At 54.6% G+C, this 14,883-nt stretch overlaps 1 protein-coding gene across 1 annotated transcript; it reads right to left on the bottom strand.

Moving 5' to 3' along the window:
* Nucleotides 1-574: 574 nt before the first annotated feature.
* Nucleotides 575-13,186, bottom strand: KCNK18 (potassium two pore domain channel subfamily K member 18). The gene is made up of 3 exons (XM_049646519.1): nucleotides 12,366-13,186; nucleotides 9,843-9,971; nucleotides 575-1,767 (listed from the first exon to the last, which is right to left on the bottom strand). The coding sequence occupies exons 1-3, from the start codon at nucleotides 12,757-12,759 to the stop codon at nucleotides 953-955; spliced, it is 1,338 nt and encodes a 445-aa protein (XP_049502476.1). The 5' UTR covers nucleotides 12,760-13,186; the 3' UTR covers nucleotides 575-952.
* Nucleotides 13,187-14,883: the final 1,697 nt, after the last annotated feature.

The raw sequence follows: 14,883 nt of genomic DNA, 5'->3' as shown, positions 1-14,883 counted from the left end.
ACATGGGCTGAGATTGGGCTGACCCCGCACACATGCATGAAGTCATTCAAGAGAAGAGGTCGTTCAGACTAGCTCTGTTTCACCGAGGGTACGTTTTTTTTTTTAATTTTATTTTTTATTTTTTATTTATTTTTTTTTTTTTTAATTTTTTTTCAACGTTTTTTATTTATTTTTGGGACAGAGAGAGAGAGAGCATGAACGGGGGAGGGGCAGAGAGAGAGGGAGACACAGAATCGGAAACAGGCTCCAGGCTCCGAGCCATCAGCCCAGAGCCTGACGCGGGGCTCGAACTCACGGACCGCGAGATCGTGACCTGGCTGAAGTCGGACGCTTAACCGACTGCGCCACCCAGGCGCCCCTTAATTTTTTTTTTTAACATTTATTTATTTTTGAGACAGAGAGAGACAGAGCATGAACGGGGGAGGGCAGAGAGAGAGGGAGACACAGAATCGGAAGCAGGCTCCAGGCTCTGAGCCATCAGCCCAGAGCCTGACTCGGGGCTCGAACTCACGGACCGCGAGATCGTGACCTGAGCCGAAGTCGGACGCTCAACCGACTGAGCCACCCAGGCGCCCCGAGGGTACATTTTAATTTAGGTGAAAGTACGAACTGCAAAAACAAAGGTTCATTTTTTTCTGGTGTCTCAAGAGAAGCTATGACATCCATAAGGTGGTTTCATTTACGTAAGGTGGGGCTTTTGACAGACGAAGACAGGACAATGAACCGGGCTTCGGAGGATGGGGAGAGCTTTTGTCCAATGCCTTGATGTGAAAGGCATTGGCCACATTTCTGCAGGGCCTTAAGACCAAAATCAGCTCTCGTGCAGGATTTGTCTCCAAGCCCCACGGTCTCAGGTGACAAGCTGCAGGGCCACCAGTTCCAACTGCCCTCAAGAGATGAGGCAAGGAAAGCGGCTCATCTGGCATCTGTCCCACAAGAGATGGTGGAGATCTCACTTTTTAACAGGATGGTAAAATGCCCCTCTCGCCAAGAACAGCATGAGATTTTTATAGACGTGAATCAGCCTGTTTTGCACCAACTTAAAAGCAATGCACACGATCTCCATCCCGATGATGATATAAATGGAGAAGAACAAGAAGAAGTGAGGGTGTTCCAAAACAGTGTCCCCAAACCCAATGGTGGTCAGCGTGACAAAGCAGAAATAGAAGGCGTTCTCGAAGTCCAGTTTCTTCTCCCAGATGGGGAGGATGGCTGCTGCACAGGAAATGTAGGCGAAGACGAGGAGGGCGACGACCAGGAGGGGGACGTCCAGCTTTTCCACCTGCCGTCCCACCTCGTCCAGGTTGTTGATGACAGAGTAGGAGAGCCTCCCTGACGCCAGCTCTGGACATGAGTTGCTCCTCTCGACGGCCCGCGGGGGCGGTTGCAGCGCGTTCTGCTTCTCCTGTGCAAGAAGTCTCTCGAACAGATCCACGTTGCTGCCTGGGGCTGAGGGACACGTGCCGGGTTTGGGGTCCGGAAGCTCTTGGGTTTCTATGACGATCCTGGGGACGGCTCCGGCCGCAGGCGTGGTGGCAGAAACAGGCTTGGGGGCAGGCCTTCCGCAGAGCAGGCGGGAGCACCACTCGGGAAGGTGGGGCCGGACGAATGGGAGTTTTTGGAACCGATTGTAAGACGTGGACAGGAGGGTGGCCAGGATGTCACCCGTGTCCGTGAGGACGAGGAACATCAGAGGGATGCCAAAGAGGGCGTAGAGCATGCACAAGTATTTGCCGAGCCTGGTGACAGGGTAGATGTGGCCGTAACCTGAAAAAAGAGGACAGACCCTGGGAGGCTGGTCTGCTCTTCCCCTTCCCGAAGAAAGTTTTAAAGAGACCTTCTGCCATTTCTCCTCCTTGTGTGTGTGTGATGGTTTACACAACGTGTTTGAAAATATTCATCTTAAAACATTCATCCAGGGGCACCTGGGTGGCTCAGTCGGTTAAGCATCCGACTTCGGCTCAGGTCATGATCACACGGTCTGTGAGTTCGAACCCCACGTCGGGCTCTGTGCTGACAGCTCAGAGCCTGGAACCTGCTTTGGATTCTGTGTCTCCCTCTCTCTCTCTGCCCCTCCCCTGCTCATGTGCTCTCTCTCTCTCTCTCTCTCTCAAAAATAAACATTAAAAAAATTTTTAAAAAAACCCATCCACCATCTGGCATTGGGCCCGTTTTGGTGGGGGAAGCAGGAGGTGAAACTCATCTACTCTTCAGGATAAGGAGCAACTCATGTCTAGATATGTGACCCAAGATGTCCTTGGCAGGGGACAAACATGTCTGGGAGTGGGCTGATTGCTTTTCATTTTGCTGCGGCCACTTCTAAGCATCCGTGTGACCGGATGAATGCAGGGGAGAGGCCATGGATGGCTTTGCCATCATACCCACCGCCTCCTTCATCCTCCACGAAGGCACCTGTTTTTAAGAAGCCACGCTTGTCCTCCCTGGGATGTCTGGGCCTCTTGGTTTATTTGTTTCTATACAACAGGCTATTGCTATGTGCCATCAGAGCACAGCAGTGTGCATGGAAGGAGGGAGAGGGGACAGAAGGACTAAAATACAGCTGCTACCCTCAGGGCCATTGTGGTTTAGTAGATTGGACAGACGCGGTCACGAGTGCTAGTGAAAGGGTTAGGTTCCCAGCATCTAGAATCTTCCAACCTGAGTGCGAACCTCAGCTCTGGCATTTCTAGAAAGTTACTTGATGGCTCACATTTTCAAGTTTCTTAGCTGCAAAACAGGAACAGCAGTCTCCGCTCTGTGTCCTGACTCGCTGGGAAGATGACACGAGACTAGTGCCTGACCCATAGTGGGCAGCCGAGAATCGTCAGCGTCCCTGCCCTCAGGAGCCCATAAGAGCAGCCAGCAGCGTTTACTGTGGGCTGGTGTCAGCCCACCTGCCTAGGTAGGCGTGGTTGTCACCATTCACAGGCGGGGAAACTGAAGCTTGGAGGAATGAAGTAACTTGGCCAAGAGCGCTCAGTGATAGGCTTGGCAGTCAAATCCCCAGAACCATCCGGCTCCCATGCCAGCATTCATTCCCACGGGGTCTGGAGCACCCAAGGGGGTGGAACCTTCCAATCATTAAGAACCAGTCAGCCAAGCAAAGGGGGTGGGCGGGCTGAGGCTTCTGTCCTCTTCAGGACGGAGATTCTTCTTCGTCCATCGCCCAACCCCCCCCCCCCCCCCACGTCTACAGCAGGGCAGGAGCAGAGAGCTATCAAACCCCCACAGCACAGAGAGTTGGATCTTCTGGAGTGAGCAAGCTCAGTGACTTCAACAAAACGAGGGAAAAGCTTTTGTATTTAATGCCTGTGTTTAATTTTTGATGTCATAAAGGAGGATTAATACAGAAAAACCTAGGCCAATTATGTAAATTGATTTGAAGGCACTTCCCAGGCTGGCTATGCCCCAGCCTCCTCCGGGGCTACGGTCCCCTGTGGCGAACTCTGGCCTCAGGCTCTGCCTTCCAGGAGCACAGAGGCGTTCAGGTTGCCCACCCTCACCAGGGTCCTGGGAGAAGGCTGTGGACCTCAGAGGGGCTCATCAATGGGCACCCATCCCAGGGCACTCTACGCCACACTGGGTTGGTTCCACGAGGCACCTTTTGGTAGGAGGGACAGTTAATTCTACGTGTGTTCATATGTGTGCGCATACTGAGTGCTTACTGCATACACAGTGCTGAGCAAAGTAGATATGGTATCCAACCTCGCTGAGCTTCTGGTTTAGTGGGAGAGGCAGATATGAATCAAATCACTACACTAGTGATATATGCATAGCAGCTGGAGACCGATAACAGGATGTGAAAGAGCAGACTGTCCTATGAGCATTGAGAACAAAGGCATCCATCCTGGATTCGCATTTACTGAGCACCTACTTTATGCCAGGCACTTGTGGGCAGGGCTGGGGGCACAACGGGAAGCAGGCAGAGGTCCTGCCCTCTAGGACTCCTGGCCTTGAGCTCAGCTCTCCACCAGTGGAGTCCTCCACCTGTGACGAGGACCCAACAGGTGTCTGCACGAGGGGGCAGGAATGGGGGCCTCATTGCCTAAACCTCCCGTTCAGAAACCCAGGCGCGTTCCAGGGGGCAGGACTCGCCGAGAGAGCGCTGACGGTTCCAAGCGCCTCTGTTTCCCTTCCCTGATCCCTCAGGGTCTTGAGCAGTTCCGGCTCTCCCCTGAAGGAGAAGAGGTTGCAGAAGTGGCCTCAGCTCCTTGTCCGGGCTTCAGTGAAAGCCCAGAACCACTAAGGAGAAGCAGGTGGGGGTGGGGACCTAAGGGGGAGAGGAGAGACAGAGGGGAGCCATGGGGCTGAGGGGTTTCCCAAGACACCGGACTTTCTATGTGAAAACTGTGGTAGTCCCAGGCAAACTGGACGATCGGTCGGTCCAGCCATGAAGGAAGGTGTGGAAAGATTCTCTGGAGCGGGGAAGGTGAGGGAGGAGGGCACCCGGAGCCTCCCCTGCAGGGGCAGGAGCTCAGAGAGGCCTGGCCACAGAGTCCTGGTGGAGCCCAGGCCCTGCGTGTCAGCAAAGGTTCCTGTGCCAAAGCTTGTCACGGGCCCCACAGAGCCATCAGTCCTTAGGGATGTTAGCAGCAGCCACAAAGTCCCAGAGACAGAGACCACCCTGTTTTCTAAATGGTGGATAAGCCCCCTAATTCTTGTACACCCCCAGGAGAGTCAGGAGAGGCTTCCCAGTAACAAAAAACCTTCAAAAAAACAAAAAAGAAAGCAAATATCAGAGAGTGCATGGCCCCTGTGAAGGAAATGTATTAACCGTACCAATTACCAAATGCTGAACTGCATAACGGAAAATCCTACCATTTCTTATAATGCATTCATATATTCCAGTACGGTCAGTCCACTCCACTTAGGCTGTATTTAATAGCCCATGCACTTTACTTTCTAATCCAAGGGGACTGACCCAATTGGAAATGACTGGGGATTGGCCAACCTCACACCTGCCAGGTGTCCCCTTTTCAGCATTAAGGCCAGGTGCATTAAGAATGGCCCAGAGATGTAGGGCAGGAAGCACGTGAAACACAGTATTGATTACAGGCCGTCGAGAGCCTCTCCAACATCCTCTTCCACTTGTAATTACTGGACGGCGTGACGTCCTAATTGATTTGATAGGAGCATCGCCTTCTTGGGATTTAAACCAAGATAATGCATTTCCATTAGATCAGTGGTTCACAGCCTGGACTCCCATTAGAATCACCTGCAGGGCTCTGAAAAATACTGATGCCTGGGTCTGTCCCTAGCGACTCTGACTTGATTGGCATGGAGTCCGGGCTTGGGAGCTTATAAAAGACAGCCAGATAATTGCAGTGTGCAGTCAGGGCTGAGAACCTTCACATCCGGTCAGTGCTTTGCAAACGTCAGCATGCATCCTGATCACGTAGAGAGTTTGTTAAATACAGACTGCTCGGCCCCACATCCATAGTTTTTGGCTCCGCAGGGCTAGGATGCGGCCTGAGAATTCTCATTTCTGTTTTTTTTTTTAAGTTTATTTATTTTGAGAGAGAGAGAGAGAGAGAATATGAGTGCGGGAGGGGCAGAGAGGGAGAGAATCCCAAGAAGGCTCTACCATGTCAGTGCAGAGCCTGATGTGGGGCTCGATCCCATGATCTGTGAGTTCATGACCAGAGCCAAGATCAAGAGTTGGACGCTTAACCTACTGAGCCACCCAGGTGCCCCTTAATTCTCATTTCTAACAAGTTCTCAGGTGATGCTCATGCCACTGGTCCAGGGGCCATACCTTGATAACCACTGCATTACATCAGTTCTCAAGGGGGGAAATTTTGCCCCCCCCCCTCCCCCGAGGGACACGTGGCAATGTGTGGAGACACTGTTGGCTGCCACGACTGGTGGAGACCGCAGGGGAAGAGGTGGATGCCTCTGGTAGGCAGAGGCCAGGGATGCTGCTGGACAAGCCCCCATGACAAAGAACCATCGAATTCAAGATGCCCATAGTGCCCAGGCTGAGAAGCTGCATTAGGCCAATTCCCCGAAGTCCTTGAGGAAAAGGAACACAAACTGAACCCCTTTGCTCATCTCCAGTATCTTCCTTGGAATTGCAGCATCCCTGTAACCGTTGTTCCATTGAGCCGTGGGTTTCCCTGAAAAAGTCCAGCTGTGCCCCACCCCTGCTTTCCCGGTAGTGACTTCCCTCTCCAGAACCTTAGCTCACGGCTAAATGTCACGGCACCTACCCCGTGGGGTTGTCACGTCATGAAAATTAAATAAAATAATGCATATAAAGCCTGTGAACACCATGCCCAGTGCTGGCAAATGCTCGGTGCTGTGGCTACTGTTGGTACTCTCTCTGCCCATGACCAGTCCCTGCCTGCACAGGCCATTTAGGTGAAGGACCAGTTCTGAAGGAAGCCACATGGGGGCGCCCTTGGACACACGCGTGTGCCCATCCATAAAGCAGACACTGGCTGTTTCCCCCGCAACATTCCTTCATCTTTCCTGGAATGCCACTACCCACCCCCCGCGTGACCCCGATTTAGGGATAGATCCAATTGGTCTAAATCATTCTGGTAACGTAACCCCCTTGCCAGGACTGGCTCGGGGTGGGAAGTTTCCAGAGTTTTTTTGCTGATGGTGACAGCCAGCCCTTTTTCTGTCTACGAGATGCAACTATGCCCAAATGGGAGTGGATATTGGTGGCCGTCTTGTGACCTGCTGAGCAGGACGGGAGAGTATCTGGTGCTCAATGTCATGGCTTAGCTGCACACGGACCAGCCCTAGAGCTGTCCCCCACTGGACTTGTGCTCCAGAGGGAACACACTTACACATTTTCCCGGCTGTTTAAGCCAGTAGGGTTGCAATTTGTGGTAGAGGCTTCTGGAAGGATCCTGAGGGCCACTTAGGTTTATCCTCACGCTGATCTGAAAGGCAGGACTGGGAGGAGCTACAGATGAGGGGACGAGGCTCAGAAGGGCCACATTGCTCCCTGAAGGTCACACGGCTGACCCCAGGCGGCCAGCCTCCAGAGTCCACAGCTGGCCAGCGTGCTCCCCAACCCCACCCCCAAGTGTGAGGGAACCTCAGCTCGAGAACCCAGCCACGGCTGGGGCCCTGTGACCCTTGTGGGCCCATCCCTCGCAGGGACCGGTACTCTCTCGAATGAAGATGGGGCCTCAGTCCTTTTCACTGGCCGAGAGGGGTAGGGGCTGAGCAATGGGTTCCACTCCTGGTGGAGATGCTGACCCAGAAGCTTCTGAGCTGTGGCTGAGGTCAGCTCCACCATCTGAGCTCCTGTGACCCTATTCCCAGCAGGGGAGACTCCTGCCCGCCCCAGGGAGGCCCCTTCTACCCGCCCATCCTGCTGCACCACCGTGGAGGGAAGCCAGGGGCCCTTAGTTGGGTGAGCATCCTCAGACAGGGGCCCAGGGACACGGTGCCCGAATGCAAGGGCAGCCTTGTCCCCATAGCTCAGGAGGCAACTGCTCGTGCCATGTCCCCCTCTCTCCTGTCTGATCCCTGCTCTCAGGCCACAGTGGTCTGTTCCTCCAAGCACCTCGAAGCTTCGGAGTGTTGTCCGACTGTTTCCTCTGCCCGGAAAGCTCTCGCCCTTCTTTGCCTGGCTCACCTCTCCAGATCCTTCAGCTCTGTCACTTTGTGTGGAGGCCAAGAAGAGGGTCTGTGGCTTGGGGGGTCCACAGAGCCCCTTTTCAAATGAGCAAATGGTCACTGTAGAGGGCAGCGCTGCCCCTGCAGCCTCCCCTCTACCCTGGACTCTGGAAGGGACTGGTCTGGGTCAGTGACGTTCACGTAGGAATCTTACCTTTGTTTGGGGGCTGAAGACACGCATAAAGGGAACGCAGGGAAATGGGGAGAGGCCAGCTCCTTCCCTGCAAGGACCTTCCCTCCCAGACACTGATATCGACCCAGCCACACAAGGGGTCTCTGGGAATCTGAGCTGCCCCTGCCACCCAGGCACAGCCAGACTCTCCCTGGGGCTGCCCAGGCAGGGGTACGCAGGGGTGCACAGGGCCCCGCCAGCACCCCACAGACCTGCAAGGCTGGCAGACTATTTCGGGAAAAGAGCACTGGACTTGGAGTCTCACGGCCTATTTGTGGGTACCAGCCCTACTCACGGCATGCCCTTGGCCCCTGACAGCACCCCTCTAGGCTCAGGCTCCCCCACCTGATTCATAAGACCTCTGTGAGCTTTAAAAGTCCCCAAGGGTTGGGGCGCCTGGGTGGCTCAGTTGGTTAAGCATCTGACTTCAGCTCAGGTCATGATCTCACGGTTGGTGAGTTCGAGCCCCGCATTGGGCTCTGTGCTAACAGCTCGGAGCCTGGAGCCTGCGTCAGATTCTGTGTCTCCCTCTCTCTCTGCCCCTCCCCTGCTCATGCTCTGTCTCTCTCTCTCTCTGTCTCAAAAATAAATAAAATCATTAAAAAAAATTTTTTAAGTCCCCAAGGGTAACTGTTAGTTCCTGTCACTGCCTATTAGTTCCTCCCTCACCTCACCATTGGTGCTCCCAGTCCTGCTCTGGCACACCGTCCTCCCTCTCCACGCCATACCCCACCCCTCCCCAGTGCTCCCCCCCATTTCCTGGGAGTACAGTTGTCATCTACATGCTGGTGACTCTGAAACCCACCTCCCTAACTCCACCCAGAGCTTGGAGCCCCAGAACCACATTTCCAGCAGTGATGGGTGTCTCCACCTAGAATCTCCACTGGAGCCTTGGCCTTGACTGGCCCTGAATCATCACCTCCATCCTCAGGCCCTCACCACCCTCCCCCCAGCCTGCCAAGCCCACCAGAGCTAGAGACAGTGGTGTCTTCCCCATCCCCCACGTATCCCGCCCCCCCCCCGCCCCCCGCAGACTTTCCTGCAAAGTCCTCGTTCAATCCACCCCTCTTCTCGTTCTCATGACCATTGTCCTGGATGAGGCCATTGCCATCATCTCCCACCCAGGCTGCTGCAGAAAGCCCCCTAGGGCTCTCCGTGCTTCCAGCCTTACTCTCTCTGGTCCACCTTCATGCTGCAGCTGGGGCGATCTTTCTGGAATGCTGAGCTACCATGCTCTTCCCTTGCTTAAAACCCACTGGACTCTCCCCACTGCCCTCGGGATGAACCCAGCCTCCTCGGCCTGGCTCACTGGCCTTCCTGGGGACTGGTGCTTCCTTTCCCTCCCACGTCTCTTCGCCCGGATTAACGTCCTGACAATGCCTGCCATTCCTTTGGCCTGGAGTCCCTCTTCATGACCACCTTCTCCCACGCTGTTCCCTGTCGGACTCAGCAGGCCACCAATCCCACCAGGGAGCCTTTAAAATGTTCCTACCACTTAAGCATTGCCTCTTGGACCACCTCCAAGCCTGCGGCAGGTGCCCCTTCTCTGTGCTCCCACAGTACCCTGAAGGCCTCATAGGCTGACCACGTTTGGTTGCCTGAGTTCTTCTGTCTTGCCCCAAAGTCTGGGCTCTGGCAGGTACCATTGGCAAGAGGTGTTCTGTACAAAAGCATTCAGCCAAGGAGTGGGAGGGGGCTGAAATGCAGCCCCTGCCTTGCTCATTGGGGTCCACACCCGGGCACGGGGCTGCACCCACCTGAAGCAAGGGCCCTCTTTCCTAATCCCCACCAAGGACCCAACATCAGTCCTGCTCACTGCTGTATCCCCCCCTCCCCCACTATCCACCACCCCCAGCAAGGAGCAGCGGCCACTCAGCAAAGGAGACCCAGCACGAGGTAGGCATTTCACATCTGTTTCTTGACCAAATGAATTGAACGTTCCAGCCTCCCCACCAAGCGTCCTCAGCCTCACTCTTCTCCCCCCTCCTCCCCCAGGTCTCTCTCCCAGGCCTGCCCTTGCCTTTGGACTTACCCACAGTGCTGATGACTGTGCAGCAGAAGAAGAGTGAGCTCAGGAAGGACCAGTCTGCAAACGTGCTGAACCAGTGGGGTTTCACCTTCTGCAGGAGCACCCTGAGATCCTGTTTCCTGCCTTCCTCAACTGGGAAAGAGTGAAGGAGAGGGTTTTGCTCAAGACAGGTCCCACCCAGGCAAAAGGGTCTTCCCCAGGGACCAGGATGGCCCCTGCCCTGTGGCGTCATCAACACCAGAACTTGGCTCTGCTTTTGCACATCTCTGCATTTAGTGCCTGCGGAGATTAAGAGGCCACATACCCCATGAGATGAGCACCCAAGGGAGAGGCCCTCAGGGGTCCGGCCCGAGCTCAGCCATAGCATTGCTGCGTGGCCTTAGGGGGCTTTCTGAAGTTTCTGAGCCTCTACATCTTTCACTTGCAAAGAAACATACTAACTTCTGCTCAGTCTCTCCCATGGGGCTCTTGAGCATTGAAAGCAAAATGGGTTTTATGAGCTGTAAGCTGTTATATGGATGCAAACCATACCCGCTCCCGGAGGTTATTAAGCCTGATGGAATTTGGTGCTCATACTGGGATCTGTGCGCACCAGTCGCCTGAAGATTTCTGGGAAGCCTTGGCTTTCCAAACATCTGCCCCAGGGTCAACGGAGCCAGATTGGGGTCCTGGTTCCTCAGGGAGGTTCCCAAATAGTTCCATTGGCCTTGGTGGCCAGTGGCTTTTGAGACCCCAGAAGCCACCTTGAGACTCTGGCACATGGCGGGAAGTCACTACTCTGAATGGGCACTGACCTGGGAGTCCAGACACGAGCACTCTAGACCCAGGTCTGAGTCTCCACCTGTGTCTCCCTCTCTCTCTGCCCCTCCCCTGCTCATGCTCTGTCTCTCCGTGAAAGGGGACAACTCATACAACCCTCTTGGGCTGGCATGAGGATTACGTGAGGTGATGCACCGAAACGTGCTCGGCAAAGCGTCCTGCACTTAGCTAGACCTCTTCAGCGTTTGAATCTCCAACAAAAACCAGTACAAAACGAGGTTGGAGGGGCGCCTGGCTGGCTCAGTCCATACAGCGTGTGACTCTTGATCTCAGGCTCGTGAGTTCGAGCCCCACTTTGGGCAGAGGGATTACGTAAACAACAGTAACAAAATCAAAATGGGGTTGGGCCAGCTCTGTATTCCCGTCGTGTTCTGTGCATCAGGATCATCCGGGAGACTTTAAAAATAAGATTCCCTACCCAGCCCCAGAAATCCTGATGAAGTGGGTTTGGAGAAGAGCCTGGGAATGTATATTTCAGGCAAGCTCCCTGGATGACTGTGACCTGTCGGGTTTGGGAAGCTCTGAACTTGTTGACACGCGAGAGACTACATGGGATGGCTCAGAGTCCCAGTAGCAATGGCAGAGGACATCTCCTGGGTCATCTGAGTTGGCGTGTGTCTGTCTGGTAGATGTAGACAAAAGGAGTGGGACCCTCCTCGGAGGAGAGACACTATGACCAGCCTCCAGTCAGGCGGCCTCAGCCAGAAGAACCTGCCCCCAAAGCGGGGCTGGGCGGTGGGAGGGGCTGTGAGCAGCCCGAGCAGAGGGACACTTGAGGACATGTCACACTGGGGAACATCCTGTTCTTCCCCTCACCTGTAGGCTCCGTTTTTCCTTTGTCTTTAGTTATTTACTCTCTATATTTTATTTTGCTCTGCTAAATACATATTTGTAAGCTTTGGGGAACAGGGCAGTGTAGAAATAAGTGACTAAATACAAATGAAATGCAGTAAGGCCATAAAGTGCCTTCAAGAGGCTTCCTGTCCTTTATGTCATCTGCTTCCCACAGGGTCTCTGTGATTGGCAGGCCTGAGATTGTGGGCCGCCTCTGTCCAGCACACTGAGACCCAGAGAGGGCAAGGGCTCTCCTGCAGATCACACAGCAACCGGGACCCCAGGTTCTTCCCACAATCAATTCCCCTCCCCTGAGTCCAACAATAGAAAAGCCATTGGAAACAGGAAATGAGAGAGAAAGGGGACAGGCTGCTCCTCCTGGGGGTCCAAATCCAGTTGGATTGCCCTTGAATTCTAGTCCCTGTAAACTGAGTCACGGGGCCAGGCAGGCAGAGTTTGGAGGACCTGCCTAGGAACCCCCAGTCCCAAATCCGGTCACCCATGCCGCCCATCCAACCTCACCAAATCTCCAGCAATCCACCCTCCTCAGAACCTGCTGGTCTGGGTGGGGCTGGGCGCGGAGGCAAAGGGAAGGGGGCTGGACTTTCCAGAGCACCTAGTGGGTCCTCAGGGCTTTCCCTACATTCTGCACAGCAACCAACCCTGACAGGCCATTACTCTCCCTATTTTACAGAGGAGAAAACTGTGGCTCCGAGAGAAGTCATTTGCCTAAGGTCCTGCCCAGGAATGGGGAGAATGGGAGCAGAGAGTGTAGGGGCGCCCCTGCCCCACCCCGCCCTCTGCTCCCTGGGGCTGCCCCCACCCACCCGGAAAAGGCTGCCCTGTCCCGGGGCGGGGGGGGGAGCCACCTACCTGTTCGGTTGCATTTCAAGATGCCACAGAGCTCCCCCAGGAATTCCTCAAACTCCGGGTCATTTGGCCCCAGGTCCTGGCCGCCCTCGATGGCCGAGAAGAGGGCAGCACCCAGCAGCGCGTAGGTCACCAGGGAGCAGAGGAAGCAGAGGCGAGGGAACAGCTTCTCCAGGGCCTCCTGAAAGCACCTCCCGGCCTGGGGTGGCCCGGCAGCCTCCATCCTCCCAGGAGCACCCGGCCAGAACAGGAGTTGCTGATGGACGGAGGCAGGAGCGGGGGCCCCAGCAGGAGGAGGAGGGGGAGGAATGGGAGTGCCCAGAGAATGGCCAGGCTCCAGCGCTAAGTGGATGGTGCGTGCGCTTCCCCCAAGGACTGGGAAGCAGCCGATACTCATCACAGTCAGTTACTTAGATGGCGCCCCCCCCCCCCGCCCCCCGCCCCCAGCGCCCCAAATTGCTATTGATCCACCAGCCTGGGAATGGCCCTGCGGCGGCTTTGGGCAGGCGCTGGGGTGGTTGCTCTGTGCTTTGGCCCTTCCCATCTGGAAGCTGCGATTTTTGACTTCCAGGTGCCAAGTCTGACTTTTGGTTTTTAGTCAAGCAACCGTCCTTCCGGAGGTTGGACTACCTGTCTTGGACAGGTGGTAATAATGGCGATGAGTCTGGCCGGAGCTCTACACGTTTACAGAGGGCCTTTATCCTGCGTGGGTCCAACTGTTGGTCATAATTCTCCACTCCTCTGTAGCACACCCACCTCCGCCGTGGCCTCTCCGAGGGCAGAGCAGAATTCCGCGCCCCCTAGTGTTGACGTAGGCCACGTGATTTGCTCCGACCAATCGGGTGTTAGCAGACCGGAAGTAAGCAGGGGCTTGGAAACGTGCTGGTGAAGCGGAACTTGCTCCCCCGGGCCCTGTCTCTGCCACGGGAAGAGTATGCCCGGTGACAGACATGGAGATGTGTGCACCTGAAACCCCCTCCCCCACCCCGCCCGCCTTCATAAAAGGATGTTCTGTGAGGCTTCAAAGAACTTGGGTCATGACAGCCTCCGCTATTCATCCTTTCAGAGCGTCCCTCAGCTTCCCAGGCCTCTCCTCTGGCAAGCCCCGAGCAATGACTGAGCAAGATGGGGGTACAAGAGCTCACCCAGGTCTGTCCGCCCCCGGAGGGACTCCTCCAACCTGCAGGCTTTTTGGTCTGCCAGAGATTGTTGGCAGCCCTGCGTCATGATCTGAAGGCTTTCTCTGTCCCATCCTGCGTCCCAGTAAAGATCCCAGCAGAAGATCCAACGTGTGGCAGTCGGCGCCAAAGTGTTCCGAGAGAGCAGGCTCCAAGACGGAAGTTTCGGACTGGGTCGCTCAGTACCCAGCTGGTCAGGAAATGGCGTGGAGACAGCTCTTGGCTCAAGGTGGCCGTCCAGTTGTTAAACATCCGCCAGTGGCGAAGTAGGGCGGTGAGCAGGTGGAAGGTGTTGACTAGTGCAACGACCCAGGCATTTAAAACATACTGGAGGAATGATAAATGCAAGGACAACAAGTTTGGATGGTTATCATGAAGTCAAATTAGTCCCCTGAAGGCAAACTTAGAAGAGGGAGGTTAGTAGGACAGAGCACACGGCCTCTGCTGCAATTGGCCTTAGGCCTGCAACTAATGTTCATCCTCTCCTTCCTTCACTACCTGTTCTAAACTCCCCTTACCCTCTGCTAACTCTTCTATTCTCTCAATGTCTTGCCCAATGGCACGACCCAAATCCTCATTCCTGGGGCTTCTGAGTCCACGGTAACCACATACTCTTCAGTTTGGAGTGGTTTGGGTTTGTCCATTCACAAATACAGTTGGGTAAGGAGTACCAAGAGGTACCCAAGTGAGTCACCCGAGCTCCGTTCCTATTCCTTCCAGTGCGCATCGTGTGAAAACGGCCCTACCTCCTTCCTCTGACCAGGTCTGTTGCCCTCGACAAGATGATCACCCCTTTCCTTGCTTTCTGGCTCCGGATGTGAAGATCCCAGAATGCCCAGGCAGCAGCCAGAGAGTGTAGTTTAATGGACCCCTTACTAGGTTTCCTAGTGAATGTGTCCCCTTTGGGGATAAGAGCCTCTAACCAACCCTACAGAGCCCAGAGTTGGGGGAGGGAAGATAGTAAAGGCATGCGCTCATGCAATTCTCAGTTTGAAATGGAAAGCATCCCATTCTGCTTCTTCGCTGCCCTGAAGAAAGGGATGATCCCCAAGCCTAGAACGGGCCAACTACCCCGCATCCCTACCCTCACCCCAACATCTGTATCCAGCCTCCTAGATGAGGTCAAGTTTAAGAACTCTTCACCTAGCCCTAGATCCCCAAGATTTTCTTCTGTTTTCCTATCCAAGTTTTATATTTTTTAAGCTTATATTTAGATCTGTGATCCATTTGAGTTGATTTTTGCCTGAGGTGTGACATTTCAGCCAAGGTTCATCTTTGTTTGTTTTTGGCCAATGATATTCAATTGTTTCAGTGCCGCTTATTGAAAAGTCTGTCTTCACTCC

The sequence above is a fragment of the Panthera uncia genome, chromosome D2 (assembly GCF_023721935.1).
Source record: "Panthera uncia isolate 11264 chromosome D2, Puncia_PCG_1.0, whole genome shotgun sequence".
Taxonomy (NCBI): domain Eukaryota; kingdom Metazoa; phylum Chordata; class Mammalia; order Carnivora; family Felidae; genus Panthera; species Panthera uncia.
Note: the sequence above shows the minus strand (reverse complement) of the source record. Positions and strands in the feature narration are given on the sequence as shown.

Bases quoted from the DNA above. Each gene is read 5' to 3' on its own strand.
- KCNK18 (XM_049646519.1), bottom strand. From the start codon at position 12,759: ATGAGTATCGGCTGCTTCCCAGTCCTTGGGGGAAGCGCACGCACCATC. The intron at 9,972-12,365 runs GTAGGTGGCTCC...ACTCTTTCCCAG, and splicing joins CTTGAAATGCAACCGAACAG to TTGAGGAAGGCAGGAAACAG. The intron at 1,768-9,842 runs GTAAGTCCAAAG...CTCTTTTTTCAG, and splicing joins CACAGTCATCAGCACTGTGG to GTTACGGCCACATCTACCCT.